Below are 21,001 nucleotides of genomic sequence, written 5' to 3' on the forward strand. Positions count from 1 at the left end.
GAGGTGTTAGCCAACTATAGACCAATATCTAATCTTCCCTTTATGTCAAAGATCCTTGAGAAAGTAGTCGCAGACCAGCTGTGTGATTTTCTCCATGATAATAGTTTATTTGAGGAATTTCAGTCAGGATTTAGAGTGCATCATAGCACTGAGACAGCACTAGTTAAAATTACAAATGACCTTCTGATTGCTTCAGACAAAGGACTTGTCTCTGTACTTGTTTTATTAGATCTTAGTGCAGCGTTTGACACTATTGACCATCAAATTCTACTGCAGAGACTGGATCACTTAATTGGCCTAAAAGGTTCTGCACTAAGCTGGTTTAAATCTTATTTATCTGATCATTTTCAGTTTGTTGACGTTCATAATGAATCATGCTTACAAACTAAAGTTTGTTTTGGAGTTCCGCAAGGTTCTGTGCTCGGAACAATCCTATTTACTCTATATATGCTTCCTTTAGGCAACATCATTAGAAATCACTCTATAAATTTCCATTGTTATGCGGATGATACACAGATGTATTTATCGATGAAGCCAGAAGAAAGTAATCAATTAACTAAACTCCATAACTGCCTTAAAGACATAAAAACCTGGATGAGCACCAATTTCCTGATGTTAAATTCAGACAAAACTGAAGTTATTGTTCTTGGCCCCAAACAACTCAGAGACTTTTTATCTGATGACATAGTTTCTCTAGATGGCATTGCTCTGGCCTCTAGCACTACCGTAAGAAACCTCGGAGTAATATTTGATCAAGATTTGTCTTTTAATTCTCATTTAAAACAAACCTCACGGACTTCATTTTTTCATCTGTGTAATATTGTGAAAATTAGGCCTATCCTGACCCGAAAAGATGCAAAAAAATTGGTCCACGCTTTTGTTACCTCAAGGCTGGATTACTGTAACGCTCTGTTATCAGGTAGCTCTAGTAAGTCCTTAAAAACTCTCCAGCTAATTCAGAATGCAGCAGCACGTGTACTAACAGGAACTAAGAAACGAGATCATATTTCTCCTGTTTTAGCTTCTCTGCACTGGCTCCCTGTAAAATCCAGAATTGAATTTAAAATCCTACTGTTAACTTATAAAACTCTAAATGGTCAAGCTCTGTCATATCTTAGAGAGCTCATAGTGCCTTATTATCCCACCAGAACACTGCGCTCTGAGAACGCAGGGTTACTCGTGGTCCCTAAGGTCTCCAAAAGTAGATCAGGAGTCAGAGCCTTCAGCTATCAGGCTCCTCTCCTGTGGAATCATCTTCCTGTTACGGTCCGGGAGGCAGACACCGTCTCCACATTTAAGACTAGACTTAAGACTTTCCTCTTTGATAAAGCTTATAGTTAGGGCTGGCTCAGGCTTGTCCTGTACCAGCCCTTAGTTAGGCTGACTTAGGCCTAGTCTGCCGGAGGACCCCCCTATAATACACCAGGCACCTTCTCTCCTTCTCTCTCTCTCTCTCTCTCTCTCTCGTATTCTATTACTGCATCTTGCTAACTCGGCCATTCTGGATGTCACTAACTCGGCTTCTTCTCCAGAGCCTTTGTGCTCCACTGTCTCTCAGATTAACTCATATCACAGCAGTGCCTGGACAGCGTGACGTGTGTGGTTGTGCTGCTGCCGTGGTCCTGCCAGATGCCTCCTGCTGCTGCTGCTGCCATCATTAGTCATTAGTCATACTTCTACTGTTATTATACACATATGATTATTGTCACACATGTATACTGCCAGGTATTAATACATACTTTCAACATATTGTACCACAGTAACCAGAACTATAACTATAATATTATTACTTTCAATAATGTTGTTGTAAGATACTGTCACTACCTGCGTCTCTCTCTCTCTGTCTCTCTCTCTCTCTCTCTCTCTCTCTGTCTCATTGTGTCATGTGGATTACTGTTAATTTATTATGTTGATCTGTTCTGTACGACATCTATTGCACGTCTGTCCGTCCTGGAAGAGGGATCCCTCCTCAGTGTCTCTTCCTGAGGTTTCTACCGTTTTTTTTCCCCCGTTAAAGGGGTTTTTGGGGAGTTTTTCCTGATCAGCTGTGAGGGTCATAAGGACAGAGGGATGTCGTATGCTGTAAAGCCCTGTGAGGCAAACTGTGATTTGTGATATTGGGCTTTATAAATAAAATTGATTGATTGAAATTTAATTGAACTGAGTGTAGAAGTGTTGTGTAGTGGTGTGTAGTAGTGGTGTGTAGTGGAGTGTAGGAGTGTTGTGTAGTGGTGTGTAGTAGTATTGTGTAGTGGTGTTATGTAGTGTTGTATAATGGAGTGTAGTAGTGTTTTGCAGTGGTGTGTAGTAGTGTTGTGTAGTGGTGTGTAGTAGTGTTGTTTAGTGGAGTGTAGGAGTGTTGTGTAGTGATGTGTAGTAGTGTTGTATAATGGAGTGTAGTAGTGTTTTGCAGTGGTGTGTAGTAGTGTTGTGTAGTGGTGTGTAGTAATGTTGTTTAGTGGTGTGTAGTAGTGTTGTGTAGTGGTGTGTAGTAATGTTGTGTAGTGGAATGTACTAGTGTTGTGTAGTGGTGTGTAGTAGTGTTGTGTAATGTAGGAGTGTTGTGTAGGAGTTTTGTGTAGTGGTGTTTTGTGGTGTTGTGTAGTGGTGTGTAGTAGTGTTGTGTAGTGGAGTGTAGTAGTGTTGCGTAGTGATGTGTAGTGGCATGCGGACTCACTCCACAGTCTTGCTCCATGGCGGCGGGTCGCTCATGGTCATGAATACACAGTTGGTCAGAATCGTCACCATGATGAACAAACTGAATAAAGTTTTGGTGTTAAGGAACAAAAACATCATCAGCTGATCGATAAGTAATCAACAACTTGCTGTTAAAAGCTGCTGGTTTCACCAGCCAACCAGGAGGGAGGACAGTGTGAGACCATAAAGGATATGAATGAACCAGGATCCTGATGGCGGCGGTGCGCAGAGGGTTGAAGGGACTTAGCAGGTAACAGGCGGGTTCAGCATTAAACCGGAAGATGACATTTCCTTTGGCAAGCACAATGAAAGTCTGCGGACAGAGACCGATCATTGATTTTTGATTATCTGATTGATTATCTGATGACATCACTGAGCACAATGAACGTCTGAAGAGAGAGACTGATCATTGATTTTTGATTATCTGATTGATTATCTGATGACATCACTGAGCACAATAAAAGTCTGTGGACAGAGACCGATCATTGATTTTTGATTATCTGATTCATTGTCTGATGACATCACTGAGCACAATGAACATCTGCAGACAGAGACCGATCATTGATTTTTGATTATATGATTGATTATCTGATGACATCACTGAGCACAATGAACGTCTGCGGACAGAGACCAATCATTGATTTTTGATTATCTGATTATTTAATGACATCACTGAGCACAATGAACATCTGCGGACAGAGACTGAGTGATTAATTGATTGATTCAAACCACTGATGATTAAGTAAAATATAATAAATGATTTATTGATTGGTATTGATTGGTCCTCGGGCCACAGAGGAAACATCTTTCATCAGAGAGACCTTCTGTGATTGGTAGAAAGGATCCAGCTCCTCCAATGGGGTGTTGAGAAGCTCAGGGGGCGGGTCTCCATAGATGAAGGGGAGGGGCTTCCCAGCCTCCAGGTCACTGGCTGGTTTAGGAAGATCTTCATCTGCGATCTGCCAATCAGAGACACTTGAGCACAGTGTATTGATTACTTGTTCTCAGTGTATTGATTACTTGTTCCCAGTATATTGATTACTTGTTCTCAGTATATTGAGTACTTGTTCTCAGTATATTGATTACTTGTTCTCAGTATATTGAGTACTTGTTCTCAGTGTATTGATTACTTGTTCCCAGTATATTGATTACTTGTTCTCAGTATATTGATTACTTGTTCTCAGTATATTGAGTACTTGTTCTCAGTGTATTGATTACTTGTTCCCAGTATATTGATTACTTGTTCTCAGTATATTGAGTACTTGTTCTCAGTATATTGATTACTTGTTCTCAGTATATTGAGTTCTTGTTCTCAGTGTATTGATTACTTGTTCCCAGTATATTGATTATTTGTTCTCAGTATATTGATTACTTGTTCTCAGTGTATTGATTACTTGTTCCCAGTATATTGATTACTTGTTCTCAGTATATTGATCACTTGTTCTCAGTGTATTGATTACTTGTTCTCAGTATATTGAGTACTTGTTCTCAGTGTATTGATTACTTGTTCTCAGTGTATTGATTAATTGTTCCCAGTATATTGATTACTTGTTCCCAGTATATTGATTACTTGTTCTCAGTATATTGAGTACTTGTTCTAAGTGTATTGATTACTTGTTCTCAGTATATTGAGTTCTTGTTCTCAGTGTATTGATTACTTGTTCCCAGTATATTGATTACTTGTTCTCAGTATATTGATTACTTGTTCTCAGTGTATTGATTACTTGTTCTCAGTATATTGAGTACTTGTTCTCAGTGTATTGATTACTTGTTCTCAGTATATTGATCACTTGTTCCGAGTATATTGATTACTTGTTCCCAGTGTATTGATATCTTGTTCCCAGTGTATTGATATCTTGTTCACAGTATATTGATTACTTGTTCCGAGTATATTGATCACTAGTTCCGAGCATATTGATTGTTTGTTCCCAGTGTATTGATCACTTCTTCCCAGTGTGTTGATTACTTGTTCCCAGTGTATTGATTACTTTTTTCCCATTGTAGTGATCACTTGTTCCCAGTGTATTGATTACCTGTTCCCAGTATATTGATTACTTGTTTCCAGTGTATTGAGTACTTGTTTCCAGTGTGTTGATTACTTGTTCCCAGTGTATTGATTACTTGTTCCCAATATATTTAGTACTTACTCTCAGTGTATTGATTACCTGTTCAGTGTATTGATTACTTGTTCCCAGTATATTGATTTCTTGTTCCCAATATATTCAGTACTTGTTCCCAGTGTATTGATTCCCTGTTCTCAGTGTATTGATTACTTGATCCCAATATATTGAGTACTTGTTCACAGTGTATTGATCACCTCTTCGCAGTATATTGATTACTTATTCTCAGTGTATTGATTACATGTTCTCAGTGTAGTGATTACTTGGTATTCACAGCTGATCGGTGATTGATGATTTATACCTCTATGTTCTTTTCCTTTCTTCTTTGTCTCTCCTTCTCCTCGACTTCATGACATCGTTGGATTTCTTCCAGCGAGGCCGGTGTGAAGCGTCTGAAGACCTCCGAACCGACAGAGGGCAGCAGATGTGCCATGCTGGCATCATGCACGTCTGCCCAAACTCCACCGTCTCCTAGCAACTGCCTTCTGTGTGGACAGGAGGGGGGTGCTTTAAGTTTACCTGACACTGACACACAGGTGAAGTAACATTAAAAACAATTGTTATTGTCCATGAAAACAAACACTGGTAGAAAACAAACAAACACACAAATAGACAGTAACTCAAACGCGTTAATTGTTCCTTTTTGACTGGCTGCTGCACCTCCTGCATCACTATTAATGTCCTGAGTGCGTCCGTTCACAGTGTGGGACAGATGTTGTCTTTAGTCTCTGTTAAAGTCTTGAGTGCATCTGTCCACGGCGAGGGACAGATTTTGTCTTTAGTCTCCATTATAGTCCTGACTGCTTCCATCCATGGTGAGGGACAGATGTCGTCTTTAGTCTCTGTTAAAGCCCTGAGTGCATCCGTCCACTGCGAGGGACAGACGTTGTCTTTAGTCTCTGTTCAAGTCCTGAGTGCATCCGTCCACGGTGAGGGACAGACGTCATCTTTAGTCTCTGTTAAAGTCTGGAGTGCGTCCGTCCATGGCGAGGGACAGACATCGTCTTTAGTCTCTGTTAAAGTCCTGAGTACGTCTGTCCACTGCGAGGGACAGATGTGTGTTTGGATTTACAGAAAAGCATCATCTGAAGAAAACTCAGAAACATGATGATTCTTCTTCTGTGATGTCTTTGTGGACATTTATGGTCAACGGACATCAGAGAGGACGAGAAGTCACACTGAATGATGTGTTGACAGACTCTGATTCAGGTCCTGCACAAATGGTGTCTTTGTATTACAGAACATGTCCTCATCTGTCCACACAGCGACAGTCAGACAAGACAGAGGGACGCCAGAGACATACAGCAGAAGGACGTCCTTTATTTTAAATCAAACAGTCCTCTGAAGCTCGCTCTCTTTCACACATTCATTTTAAATGTGTTTGTTTTAAGAACTTTATCAACTCTGCTTTTGACATGTGCAACAAAAATAAACATAAATGTATAATGACAACAACAACAACAACAACAATAATAATAATAATAATGATGATAATAATGATTATTATTATTATTATTATTATAAGCCTTGTGATGAGTGTTGAAATATTAGAATAAAAATATCTACTACAGTCAGTTTGGACCAGCATGCACGCAAACACACACACACACACACACACACACCACGTATCCGGTGTCTTTAACGTTGCCACGGTTGACCCCACCCATGTGTTGCCATGGCAGCAGCAGCTGTTGCGAGTCATCAGTTTGACCCTCAGGTTTAAAGTTACAGTCACTACGATGACCCAGCTCATTCCAACACACACACACACACACACACACACACACACACACACACACACACACACACATCATTCCCCTCTGTGTTCCTACATGATTTCTTTCAGCCCCTCCTGACCTCCTCTGATCAACCACTGACCTCCTGGTTTCCTCTCCTTGTGTCCTCCCTTTGCTTCCTCTCCTAGTCTGCTCTCCTTGTTTCCTCTCCTAACCCTACAAAGAATTTCAGTGGGCTCGTTGGTTTTAAATGTGGCGAGCAAACACTGCCTGATCAGCTGAGCGGCTCGCCATCCCTCCATTTGGCTTGTTTGTGAGAGCGCCACAGAGACAGGAACAGAAGGTGGGCAGAACACTGTGTGACCCGCCGAATGACCAGTAACATCAGTGCGTCATGAATCACCCAACATCAAGGTAGAGCAACAAATAGTATCAGTCAGTCAATCAATGAGCACCAGACCCTGGTCAGAATGGTGGACAGTATTTTTCACTCCTTGAGATGAAGGACAGATTCAGTTTGTATAGGTGAGGTCACCTCAGGTGTCACTGCAGCTTCAACATCAACATCCCCTCCCTGTCTGTGTGTCTGTGTGTCTGTCCGTATGACTGTCTGTGTGTCTGTCTGTCTGTCTGTGTGTGTGTCTGTCTGTCTCTGTCTGTGTGTCTGCCTGTGTCTGTCCGTCTGTCTGTCTGTCTGTGTGTGTGTCTGTCCATATGTCTGTGTGTGTGTGTCTGTCTGTGTGTCTGTGTGTCTGCCTGTGTCTGTCCGTCTGTCTGTCTGTCTGTGTGTCTGTCTGTGTGTCTGTCCGTATGTCTGTCTGTGTGTCTGTCTGTCTGTCTGTCTGTGTGTCTGTCTGTGTGTCTATGTGTCTGTCTGTCTGTGTGTCTGTCTGTGTGTCTATGTGTCTGTCTATGTATCTGTCTGTGTGTCTCTCTGTCCGTGTGTCTGTCCGTGTGTCTGTGTGTCCGTCTGTCTGTCTGTCTGTCTGTGTGTCTGTGTCCTTCTTTCTGTCTGTCTATGTGTCTGTCCTTCTGTCTGTGTGTCTGTGTGTCTGTCTGTCTATTTGTGTGTGTCTGTCTCTCAGCTTGGTGTCTCTGCTGGTTCCCACAAATATTAGGCTTCAGGCAGCTAAATACAGCAACACACACACACACACACACACACACACACACACACACACACACGCTCGTTTAAACCAACAACATGAACAAACTGGCTCGGCCTCCTTACACAGCAGCGTCACTCAGTGACCTCATCTTTTGTCTCCATGATGTATTTTCTCATATAAACTCAACAGTTTAAATTTAAAACATCACAACCCAAATGATTTAATGTTGTTTTATGAGGAAAAAAATACATGAATATACAGACTGAATAAGCAGACGTATATTCTGCAGTTTTCCTCCGTTAAAGGTTTTTTTGGGGAGTTTTTCCTGATCAGCTGTGAGGGTCATAAGGACAGAGGGATGTCGTATGCTGTAAAGCCCTGTGAGGCAAATTGTGATTTGTGATATTGGGCTTTATAAATAAAACTGACTGACTGATTGATTAGTTGGAGCAGGGAGGCGGGAGATCTCAGCGGGAGCCAAACCACTGATTGTCTGATCAGTGGGCGAGCCGCTAGACCTCCTGAGTCACAGCCGACCCACTTTAGGACAGACTGAAGCCTTTTTAACACATCTGTTTCATGTGTGTGATATTAAGTGTAAAGTTTCACAGCACAGTGACGAGCTCATCTGGGTTTGAATAAAATGATAAAAACAGAAATAATAAAAAACAAAGTTAAATAAAAACAATGATCCAGGGTTTAATGTGTTGTTTGTTCGTGTGAGATGATCTGAGATGTGTTTGTAGAGATTTAATCACATCAGTTTGACATTAACTGTGAACAACTTTATTAATGTTCACATCGTCATCAACACGGCCAACACAACCTGAACTCCAGCAGGCCTCTGAGTCGTATCATTCTGGGTGGAACCAGCAGAGACCACCTCCACAGACGTGCCACTGTACTACACATGTCACAATCAATCATGGGAATATTTTCATGTGATCATCCAAACTGTCGTCCAGCAGCTGCTATGGACATTAGCACCTGTGCGACAACAGACATTACAGACATTAGCCGTGGCCTGTACCACAGCTGGTGGTGCTGACTGTGACATCATTGACCACAAAAAGCAGCAGTAACGGATGCTTCCAGACAGCAGGTTCCATCGAACATGGCAGATACTCCAGCACTTTGATAGCAGCAGTCATTGTGACATCACACCAGGCGTCACAGCGGCGCCACAAACCATCAACATTTCTGTGTTTTATCTTCAAAACAGTCAGAAAAATTGAACTCTCAGCAGTTCTGTGAAACAGTGGCAGCAATCAGGGTCTCACACGAGCAGCCAAAGCAGGTGCCACCACCACTGGCATTCACCATTGAATCTGTCCAAGGGCCGTGGCAGATACCACAAATAGCAACAGCTGCAGTGGCACCTCGCTGGTGTCTGAGGCAGCTGTCACGCAAAGCGGCAGGTGCCCTGGTTTATCGAACACTATCACAAACACAAATGCCACCATAAGATCCTGCCAGCAGCCACAGTCGGTGTCCCTAACAGTGAAAGCTGTTGTGGCGTCTTCAAGTGGCTCAGCAGATGCTACAAAAAGTGACCACTAGGAGCATCTAACCAGTGTCACAGTCAGTGGCAGGTGCCATCATGTTTCACCAGCAGCCATGGAACCACAAACAGTTAATCTGAGCTGGTTTATTAACTCTATGGGCCCGAACGACGCATAGTGTGTTCAAATTCACACCTGTTCTTCTCTATGGATGTTCTCCGTGACAGTGCGTCATAGCGAGAAGCCACCCATATCACGTTAACCCTTTGGGCCCTACGCCTTTTTTTGGGGTATTTTTACTGCCTTTACTTTTAAGCTCATATCACAGTCATTATAAAGGCTACATACACATGCTATATCTTGTTTTTTTTTCAGGGCAATCTGGGCTAACCAGATTTGCCATCAGTCCACGGCCTATTCTGTGCCTGTATTTTATATTAATTTTTATATCAATGAAAAAAAAAAACAAATCCGTGTGACTAAATTCTTACATTTTTATATGTATCTCAGCACAGCAAGTTGGAAGTTGACATATTCTGCCATATATGAAGAGGGGAGACTCTGGAATCTGGCAATATAAGAACCATGATGGTGGGACATTCTGTCACTTCACAGTTGTCCAAAACATGTGGTTTGTGCCAGGCGGACATGATTGCCAGTATTTTTTCATTATTGCAAGAAATTGACTCATTCACAAGTCAAAAATGTGTTTTATCTGAAAGAAACATGCAATATTTACATCTAAGATAAAAGCAAAAATAGTCAACCAAGTGCAATGATGTCCTCTTGACTTACTTCTCTGTGCTCCGTCCTGCTCTTTGACCTGACCTGAACGTTTTTTTGTTGTTGTTTTTCAGTTTTAGTTATATACTGGGGCGGGGCGGGGGGGCATTTTGGGCATGGTGGGGGGTGTCCCCCTCAATGACTGATAACAAGATCTGTATAATGGACTGTAAAGAAATTTGTCAGCTTTTTATTTTGTAGACAATTAATCTGTATTTATAGCATGATGGGATGACAGCACAATGATGTGTGTGGTATCACTGGGAAGCTCTGCTCCTGCGCTTTCATGTGATATGCATGGCATTTCTGTGCGAGCCTGCATTCGCGAGTAATGAGTGTGCAAAGCTGTATGAAAGCTGTGTTATACATAATTTTAGTGTAACTTTATCATTTTTTTTCGCTGTGAAAACACTGGACTACAGACAAGTGCTTGGTCTTCTCGGAAAGCTGCGGTTCTGCTGTTTAAGGACCACAAACAGTTAATCTGATTTGGTTAATTAATGAGGACCATCTGCTGCCGTGGTCCTGCCAGATGCCTCCTGCTGCTGCTGCTATCATTAGTCATACTTCTACTGTTATTATACACATATGATTATTGTCACATATATTTACTATCAGATATTAATATATACTTTCAACATATTGTAACACAGTAGCCAGAACTATAATATTATTACTTTCATTAATGTTGTTGTAAGCTACTGTCATTACCAGTGTTGGGTAAGGGTTACTTTAAAAGAAATCAAAGTACATTACTGCGTTACTTTCTAAAAAAGTAACCAGTTACTTTACTGCGTTCCTCCCTGAGAAAAGTAACTCAAGCACTTTTAAAGTACTTTTGAGTATTCTACATTTCCTATTGGGCAATGGACCACAGGGCGCTAAGCCTACATTTTTTTGTCTCCAAAATTAAAGTTATGGACCACTTGCCCTTCACTGAGATCCAGTTCTCCCATCACAGCCGTCACTTTGACCAGTAGAAACACACAACGATCTGCTGCCGTAGACAACTGTATGACAACAACACCCCAGCGTTTTAATATTTCCTCTAGGGATGTTACCACACAGAGTAAAAGGGGAAATGATGGTGTGAAACAGCAGAGGCACTTTGTCAACCCGCTGAGTTAACGTTACTGTCATTAGCATCAAGCTAGCAAACAATGGTACATCCTCACGGTCGGACATAAAGTAATAACATTAACAAATAGCGGCGGGGCTTTTACTCACCACAACTGCAAAGGCTCCCAGCTTCATTTGAAACAGACTACATTATAGGCGGTCCGTTATTCATTAATCTCTCTGTGTGTTTATATATTTACTTTTTATCTGCTCCGTTGTCTTTGTAAAGTTAACATATTGCACCATCATTTCAAACTCAACACTTGTTTCAAATTAAAAGCCCCTTATAACCTCGGCTGAGAGAATCCCTCCATTTTCTAAATAGGCTTTTATTGTGAAACATTTGTCAGAACTTCCTGTGGAAGATACAGTAGCTTGATAGTTTACGTATGGTGCTTCAAATGTAGCTCCTGCCATCTGCTGACGCTTTTAGATGACTACAACAACATGTCGGCTGGCACATGAACACACACAGTGACTCAAGTAATAGTAAAATAAAAACAGGACAAGAATAACCCGATGACATCACACACACCGTGAAAGACGACCGAGGATAATTGGTGAGTACCAGCGTGTAGCGTGTACCAGGCATAATGCAAGTCCTGAGTCTGAAATATGTCTGTCAGCGAGTCCTACTCCACCTATTTAGACTCCACCGTAGACAACAGCAGCATTTCTCCGACCACGTAGCGAGCCACAAGCTCCGTGGCTTCTTTCAGACTGATAGGTTTAACGTTATCCCCGTTATTAGAACCAAATGACAGCCGTTGCTGTTTTGGAGCTGAAGGACCAGCGTTCTAAAAGTAACGGAAGTAACTGATGTCTTGTTTGAAAATGTACTTAAGTATTTGATTACTCAAACAGCAAGCTATCGTGTTAGGTTACTTGTTTCTGCAAAAAGTAATCAAAGTACTCTAACGCATTACTTTGTTACTTTGTTACTTTGTAACGCGTTATACCCAACTCTGGTCATTACCGTCTGTCCTGCATCTCTCTCTCCCTCTCTCTCTCTCTGTCTCTGTTTCTGTCTCTCTCTCTCTCTCTCTCTCTCTCTCTCTCTCTCTGTCTCTGTTTCTGTCTCTCTCTCTCTCTCTCTCTCTCTCTCTCTGTCTCTGTCTGTCTCTCTCTCTCTCTCTCTCTCTCTCTGTCTCATTGTGTCATACAGATTACTGTTAATTTATCATGCTGATCTGTTCTGTACGACATCTATTGCACGTCTGTCCGTCCTGGAAGAGGGATCCCTCCTCAGTTGCTCTTCCTGAGGTTTCTACCGTTTTTTCATCGTTAAAGGGTTTTTTGGGGAGTTTTTCCTGATCAGCTGTGAGGGTCATAAGGACAGAGGGATGTCGTATGCTGTAAAGCCCTGTGAGGCAAATTGTGATTTGTGATATTGGGCTTTATAAATAAAATTGATTGATTGATTGATTGACCATAAACAGTTAATCTGACCTGGTTCATTAATAAGGACCAGGATCTGAGCTGGTATGTCTGTTAATTAGGGGGTTAAGCCGCTCTATCGGACTATCCCTTAGAGGACCTGATGGAGGTGGAGCAAGGCACTGAGGCCTGGTAGATGAGGATCACTGTGAACCATCTGTACTATTTCAGGGCAGCTGCAGTGACTTTGCCTACAAGTCCCTGAACAGGGCATACGTTCTCCACATAATGCTAGAACTGAACCAAACAGCATGGATACCAAGAGGCGAAGCTCAACAGAACGCCCCATAGCAACAGACTCGCCCATGGTTTCGTCCTACGGCCGCCATTTTGGACTGTCAGCAGACCCGCTTGCATACAAAGACACACAGACAAACTGAAGTATATCGCTATTAATTATGCTTACAATGCTACTCACCTCGTGGTAGCTTGGTCACAGCTGCTTTTTCACGTTTTTGTAAAACAAAATATAGACTAGATAGTAGAGATGGCATCTCTACATATTACATCCACTTATGAGAAGATTAACTTAATTACTCCATCAAAATCACCCCATAAGCCAATCTACCAATAAATAAATAAATAAATAAATAAATAATAATAAAAAAAAATCAATATTTTAACTAGAAACACATTAATGGCGACGTCACATAGTCAGGAATAAAGATTTATTTACAGTTTGTACAGTAAGGGGACAGTAATAATAATAATAATAATAATAATAATATATAGGCTATTTTAATATGATATATTTTAATGCTAAAGCAGTAATCAGTTCTGATATAAATGGTCCAAGAGGCCATATATAGGTCTATATATACATATATACATATATCTTCCCACGAAAACTGGCATATTAAATTGATATTAAAACACTTTAAAACTTACACCTCTGTCGGGATCCTTCGGGAAACGGTGGAAGGCCAGGTGCAGGGTGTTCCACTGATAGTTGTTGCAGTTAATTGCACTACACTGTTTTCTTTTACTTTTTTTTCTCCTCTCTCCTTGACATCTTGCATGTTGTCTGGGCGCAACAGTCCAAGTTCAACAGTCCAAAATGGCATTAGCGCCCCTAGTGGCTGTTGGCAAAAATTCAACGGAGCTTTGCCTCTTGGTATCCATGCTCCTTGACTGAACAAGAAGTGAACCATGAAGAACGCCAGTGACAGAAAAGACATCAACACAGATGTGAATAAACACAATCTGACGTCTGATTCGTCCTCACTCTGTCATGTTGTTTGGGTGTGTGACAGAATAAAATCTACTTCCTGTCAGTTGATGAGTCGTCGCAGTCGACTTTCAGAATAAAGAAAATTAGCAGGTGAGTTTAAGTCGCCAACATTTCTCTCCTGTATTCAAACAAACACTTTCAAGGTTTAAACATCTTTTTCTTATTTAAAAATGAACCACAAAACCAAAAATAAAAATAATTTCAGGTCCAGCCTGTTGTTTATTTTATTAAAATACGAGATGAAAATTTTCTCAATTAAAACTTTTAATATGAAAGATATGAATAAACAATAGATTTACGTCCAAACTGACTTCTGCTGCTTTCATTAAAGAGACCAAACTTTAAATTAGACCAAGATCATGTACAACATGATCAGCAACACAAATGTCGTCGTCAACACGCATTAACAACCAATAATTAATACTGTATTAACCATCAATAACTCTTATTAACAATAAATAACCTTCATTAACACATATCAAAATGTCCATACAAACATACTGTATCTGAACACACAAACAACACCCACACACACACACATTTACTTACAGAGTTTATTGTAATTCTGACCCTGAACACATGATAATACATATTCAAACATGTGAAACATAGTCAGACATGTGAAACCTGCGGCTACACAAATAAGATGATGTTAGAAAACATGAGTCTTACTGTGTTCAGCTGCTGTTGGTTCGTTGGTTCGCTGCTTCAGACTGAAGGTGTGTGTGTATGTCTGTGTGTGTGTGTGTGTGTGTGTGTGTCCATCAGTAACATGTCGTTCAGCCTCTTGGCGTGTTGATAACAGGCGCCACACACAGACTCACAGAGACAAACGGTCACACTGTCATTTTTCACCACAACATGGCGCCAGAGAAAATTCAAATATAAAAAGTACTCGAGTACATATTTGCAGCTGATAGTTACTAATGTACCACAGAGTACTCATTACCTGATCAATACTTCTGCTATAAATATCTGCTTAAATCAGCTGACGACTGTTGTTCTGTATGCTTACAACACAAACATGTAGATCAGAAAATTCTGCACTGAAACATTGTGTGAGTCTCTGAATCTCTGAGTCTCTGAATCTCTGAAACTCTCACACACATCACACACCGATCACAACATCAAATTTCCACCTCACATGCTTTCTTTATTTTTTTCCCCGCTGACCATGCGGCCATCCACCTCTCTCGACTTAGTTTGATTGAGGCAGACACACACACACACACACACACACACACACACATACACAAAAGCCCTTTAAGTCGAGCTCAGACCAAAGATCAGTGACGAGATGAAACTGTTTTAGAACATCACAGAGAAAAGTGTCAGCAGTGTGAACTGGCCAGTTTGAGTTCGACTCAAGCCAGCTGATGGTGCCATCTGACACTGAACTGGTCAAATGGCTGACGGCTGCTTTTAACGAACCTCACCTGTTTCAGCAGCCAATCAGCTTGTAGTCCGCTGGTCAAGTCAGTAAACTGCAAACATGGTGTTTGCTTCCTGCAGTGTCCTCTGAAGTGTTCTGCAGGGCCCTGATGGATTTCAGTCAATCACCTCGGGATAACAAAAAATTCACTGCAGTCTGTCTTTGACTTTGACAGCAGCAGTATATCTGAAGATGGTGGAGGAAGTGAGGACGGACCTGATGATGGCGGAGGAAGGGAGGACGGACCTGATGATGGCTGAGAAAGTAAGGATGGACCTGATGATTGCGGAGAAAGCGAGGACGGACCTGATGATGGACCTGATGATGGCGGAGGAAGTGAGGATGGACCTGATGATGGCGGAGGAAGTGAGGACAGACCTGATGATGGCGGAGGAAGTGAGGATGGACCTGGTGATGGTGGAGGAAGTGAGGACGGACCTGATGATTGCAGACAAAGCGAGGATGGACCTGATGATGGACCTGATGATGGCGGAGGAAGTGGGGACAGACCTGATGATGGCGGAGAAAGTGAGGACGGACCTGATGATGGACCTGATGGTGGCGGAGGAAGTGAGGACGGACCTGGTGATGGCTGAGAAAGTGAGGATGGACCTGATGATGGACCTGATGATGGCGGAGGAAGTGAGGACGGACCTGATGATAGTGGCGAAAGTGAGGACGGACCTGATGATTGTGGAGAAAGTGAGGACGGATCTGATGATGGCGAAAGAAGTGAGGATGGAGCTAATTATGGTGGAGGAAGGGAGGACGGGCCTGGTGATGGCTGAGAAAGTGAGGACGGACCTGATGATGGACCTGATGATGGCGGAGGAAGTGAGGACTGACCTGATGATGGACCTGATGATGGACCCGATGACTGCGGAGAAGGTGAGGATGGACCTGATGATGGACCTGATGATGGCGGAGGAAGTGAGGACGGACCTGTTGATGGCGGGGAAAGTGAGGACAGACCTGTTGATAGCGGAGAAAGTGAGGGTGGACATGATGATGGCAGAGAAAGTGAAGATGGACCCGATGATTGCAGAGAAAGTGAGGACGGACATGATGATGGCGGAGGAAGTGAAGATGGACCCGATGATTGCAGAGAAAGTGAGGACGGACCTGACGATGCCAGAGAAAGTGAGGACGGACCTGTTGATAGCAGAGAAAGTGAGGGTGGACATGATGATGGCAGAGAAAGTGAAGATGGACCCGATGATTGCAGAGAAAGTGAGGACGGACATGATGATGGCGGAGGAAGTGAAGATGGACCCGATGATTGCAGAGAAAGTGAGGACGGACCTGACGATGCTGGAGAAAGTGAGGACGGACCTGTTGATAGCGGAGAAAGTGAGGGTGGACATGATGATGGCAGAGAAAGTGAGGACGGACATGATGATGGCGGAGGAAGTGAAGACGGACCCCATGATTGCAGAGAAAGTGAGCAAGTTTTCCTGAGCCTAGTTAATGAGGGAGGTGATGTCCAGCTCCACCCTGAGGTCCTGGGTGATGATGGAGCTCAGGAGGCGGAGAGACTCTTCAGAGTCACCTGTGGAGTTACACGTCATGATGGAGGTGGGTGGGGCTGTGATGGTCCATGTCCCACCTGTAGTGGGTGTCACCAGAGACAAGTACAGCGAGGACAATGTCGTCCCACAGGTTCCTGTGTGAAGCTTGTCGGTCACCTCCTCTTGGCTAACACTTTCCCATCGTTTCCATCATTTGTGCTAAGCTAACCCTAACCCTCCCAGAATTCATCTGACTGGGGAATAAAACTTCTGCGTTGTTTCTGTCAGAGAGAAAGACAGACAGAGAGACAGACAGGTACAGACAGAAAGCTGTCTGTGTGTTATCAGTGTTGTTCCAGTAGAGTGTGATGATGTTGTGTCACACTGATAGAGAAAAGTCCTTCTGCTTTTAATGCACACACTGTGTGTATGTGTGTGTGTGTGTATGTGTGTGCAACTGTAGACCGCAGAATGCTGTTGGACGCAGTCAGAGACGCCCGGCATTTCCTCCCTCTGTCAGCTCTCCATGCTAAAATAAAACATGCGTATATGTGTGTGTGGCTGTGTGTGTGCGTGTGTTTGTGATAATCCTGCAGGAAGTGAACGACAGCAAACAGCTGACTGACTCCTGAAGTTCAGATAATTTCAGTAAATATGAATGTTAAACATCTCAGTGTCTCTAAATTATGTTAATTAGATTAATATTTTAATCACCATGACAACGGCTGGTCTGCTGGTTTGTGTGTGTGTGTGTGTGTGTGTGTGTGTCACCTTATATCACCTTCATAGAATCATGTCCATAACCAAGTCAAAGACAAAGATGTCATGATGTGTTAAACAGTATAAATAAAGTTTATAAAGGGTTAAATGTAAACAGATGAAGTATGGCGTGTTTTTATAGTTTCAACAAGTTGACCGATGTTTAATTATTGAAATCCGATAAAATAACAACAGTTTCGTACATTAATTAAATTCAGTGTCAAAGTGATTAATAAATTAATGGATATGAACAGCAAAACTCTCCTTCCTTTAGCCCTGCCCACTGATCAACACAACCCTCCGCTCATTTGCTCCGCCCATTGATCATTGAGTGATTGGTGAGTCACAGGTAAGTTACAGTCACAGCTGAGTTACAGATGAGTCACAGGTAAGTCATAGATGAGTTACAGGTGAGTTACAGTCACAGGTTAGTTACGGTCACAGGTGAGTTACGGTCACAGGTGAGTTACAATCACAGGTTAGTTACAGTCACAGGTCAGTCACAGGTGAGTTACAATCACAGGTTAGTTACAGTCACAGGTCAGTCACAGGTGAGTTACAATCACAGGTGAGTTATACTCACAGGTTAGTTACAGTCACAGGTCAGTCACAGGTGAGTTACAATCACAGGTGAGTTATAGTTACAGGTTAGTTACAGTCACAGGTGAGTCACATGTGAGTTACAGTCACAGTTTAGGTACAATTACAGGTTAGTCACAGTAACAGGTGAGTTACAGTTACAGGTTAGCTAAAGTAACATGTGAGTTACAGTCACAGGTTAGTTATAGTCACAGGTGAGTACAATCAGAGGTTAATTACAGTTACAGGTGAGTTACAGTGACAGGTTAGTTACATTCACAGGTGAGTTACAGTCACAGGCTAGTTACAGTCACAGGTGAGTCACAGGTGAGTTATAATCATAGGTGAGTTACAATCACAGGCTAATTACAGTCACAGGTGAGTTACAGGTGAGTTACAATCACAGGTTAGTTACAGTCACAGGTGAGTTACAATCACAGGATAGTTACAGTCACAGGTGAGTTACAATCACAGATTAGGTACAGTCACAGGTGAGTTACAGTCACAGATGAGTTACACGTGAGTTACAGTCAAGTGAGTTTCAATCACAGGTTAGTTACAGTCACAGGTGAATTACAGGTGAGTTACAGTCATAGGTTAGTTACAGTCACATGTGAGTTTCAGTCACAGGTTAGTTACAGTCACAGGTGAGTCACAGGTGAGTTACAGTCACAGGTGAGTCACAGGTGAGTTACAATCACAGGTTAGTTATAGTCACGTGAGTTAAAATCACAGGTTAGTTACAGTCACTGGTGAGTCACAGTCACAGGTTAGGTACAGTCACAGGTGAGTTACAATCATAGGATAGTTACAGTCACAGGTGAGTTACAGGTGAGTTTCAATCACGGGTTAGTTACAGTCACAGGTAAGTTACAGTCGCTGGTTAGGTACAGTCCCAGGTGAATTACAGTCACAGGTGAGTAATAGGTGAGAAACAGGTGACCGACAGGTGAGTTACAGATGAGTCACAGATGAGTCACAGGTGAGGAGATGAAGCTCAAACAAACAAACTTCATATGAGCGAAAAACGTCAGTCATGGCAACATCAAGTTTAATACTGTCAGGGTGACCCAGAGTCAGGGTTACCACAGTAACTGACCCAGAGTCAGGGTTACCACAGTAACTGACCCAGAGTCAGGGTTACCACAGTAACTGAGCCACAGTCAGGGCTACCACAGTAACTGACCCAGAGTCAAGGTTACCACAGTAACTGACCCAGAGTCAGGGCTACCACAGTAACTGACCCAGAGTCAAGGTTACCACAGTAACTGACCCAGAGTCAGGGTTACCACAGTAACTGACCCAGAGTCAGGGTTACCACAGTAACTGACCCAGAGTCAGGGTTACCACAGTAACTGAGCCACAGTCAGGGCTACCACAGTAACTGACCCAGAGTCAGGGTTACCACAGTAACTGACCTAGAGTCAAGGTTACCACAGTAACTGACCCACAGTCAGGGCTACCACAGTGACTGACCCAGAGTCAAGGTTACCACAGTAACTGACCCAGAGTCAGGGCTACCACAGTAACTGACCCAGAGTCAGGGTTACCACAGTAACTGACCCAGAGTCAGGGTTACCACAGTAACTGACCCACAGTCAGGGCTACCACAGTAACTGACCCACAGTCAGGGCTACCACAGTAACTGACCCAGAGTCAGGGTTACCACAGTAACTGACCTAGAGTCAAGGTTACCACAGTAACTGACCCACAGTCAGGGCTACCACAGTGACTGACCCAGAGTCAAGGTTACCACAGTAACTGACCCACAGTCAGGGCTACCACAGTGACTGACCCAGAGTCAAGGTTACCACAGTAACTGACCCAGAGTCAGGGCTACCACAGTAACTGACCCAGAGTCAAGGTTACCACAGTAACTGACCCAGAGTCAGGGCTACCACAGTAACTGACCCAGAGTTAGGGCTACCACAGTAACTGACCCACAGTCAGGGTTACCACAGTAACTGACCCAGAGTCAGGGCTACCACAGTAACTGACCCAGAGTTAGGGCTACCACAGTAACTGACCCAGAGTCAAGGTTACCACAGTAACTGACCCAGAGTCACAGTTACCACAGTAACTGACCCGGGGTCAAGGTTACCACCGTAACTGACTCAATGTTAAATTAGTTTTTGGTGAACTGTTTAACAACAACTTCAACAACAAACAGCCTTGGTTACCATTGTGTGTGTGTGTGTGTGTGTGTGTGTGTCTGTGATCTCGTCTGTGCTGATGTTACATTCACTGATTGAGACAAACTCACTAACAGTTCAGAAGTTTTAAACATGAAATCATATCTGTGTGTGTGTGTGTGTGTGTGTGTGAATGTGTGTGTGTGTGTGTGTGAATGTGTGTGTGTGTGTGTTCAGTTTGTGTGTGTTTGTGTGTGTGTGTCTTTGTGTGTGTGTGTGTGTGTGTGTGTGTGTGTGTGTGTGTGTTTTGGGATCACATTGCGATTCAGATGCCAAGTAACTTGTAACTCTGAAACCCCCAAACGTGTTGCAAACATGTCTGTGTGTGTGTGTGTGTGTGTGTGTGTGTGTGTTCCTCATTATTTAAAGCTACCTACATCCTGAATGAAACAAATGTCACATTATGAATTTGTGTTTTGATGAAGTGAAACAAACTGAAATGTTATTTAATATCTTATTAATTGTTATTATTTTACTTTAAAAAGAAACGTCAGACTTCAACATTCAGTGTTTTTAGCTGTTAGCTCATTAGCTTGATTCATGTAGCCAAATGTTAGAAGCTATTAGCACAAAGCTAACTCCTCTGTCATCACTGCTGACGGCTCAGATGTCTTCAGAAACCAGAGATGTGTGATAATCCATTCAGAATCATCTTACAGTACATCCTATGGTAAACTGAGGCTAACGGTGCTAATCTGGTTAGCTAAATGCTATGTTCTGTGGCAGGCTGTTAACCTTTGAGTGTGACCTTGCTGTGTTAGCAGTTAGCCTGGCCGTAGACACACTGAGCTAAATTA

The 21,001-nt window shown here is 42.6% G+C and overlaps 1 protein-coding gene across 4 annotated transcripts in view; it reads right to left on the reverse strand.

Annotated features, from left to right (window-relative positions):
- scn4ab (sodium channel, voltage-gated, type IV, alpha, b) overlaps positions 1-21,001 on the reverse strand; it is a 90,830-nt gene that overhangs the window by 63,004 nt on the left and 6,825 nt on the right. For 3 of the 4 annotated variants that reach the window (XM_049560889.1, XM_049560888.1, XM_049560887.1), the window contains exons 1-5: positions 6,696-6,870; positions 5,119-5,342; positions 3,519-3,656; positions 2,892-3,010; positions 2,678-2,767 (exon numbers count right to left, since the gene is read on the reverse strand). In XM_049560889.1, the coding sequence (XP_049416846.1) occupies positions 2,678-2,767; positions 2,892-3,010; positions 3,519-3,656; positions 5,119-5,342; positions 6,696-6,855 (731 nt within the window). In that variant the 5' untranslated portion in view covers positions 6,856-6,870. Of the gene's footprint in view, positions 1-2,677; positions 2,768-2,891; positions 3,011-3,518; positions 3,657-5,118; positions 5,343-6,695; positions 6,871-21,001 lie in introns of those variants that run through there. The other variant, XM_049560890.1, reaches the window with a different exon arrangement.

Source organism: Epinephelus fuscoguttatus, linkage group LG19 (assembly GCF_011397635.1).
Source record: "Epinephelus fuscoguttatus linkage group LG19, E.fuscoguttatus.final_Chr_v1".
Taxonomy (NCBI): Eukaryota; Metazoa; Chordata; class Actinopteri; order Perciformes; family Serranidae; genus Epinephelus; species Epinephelus fuscoguttatus.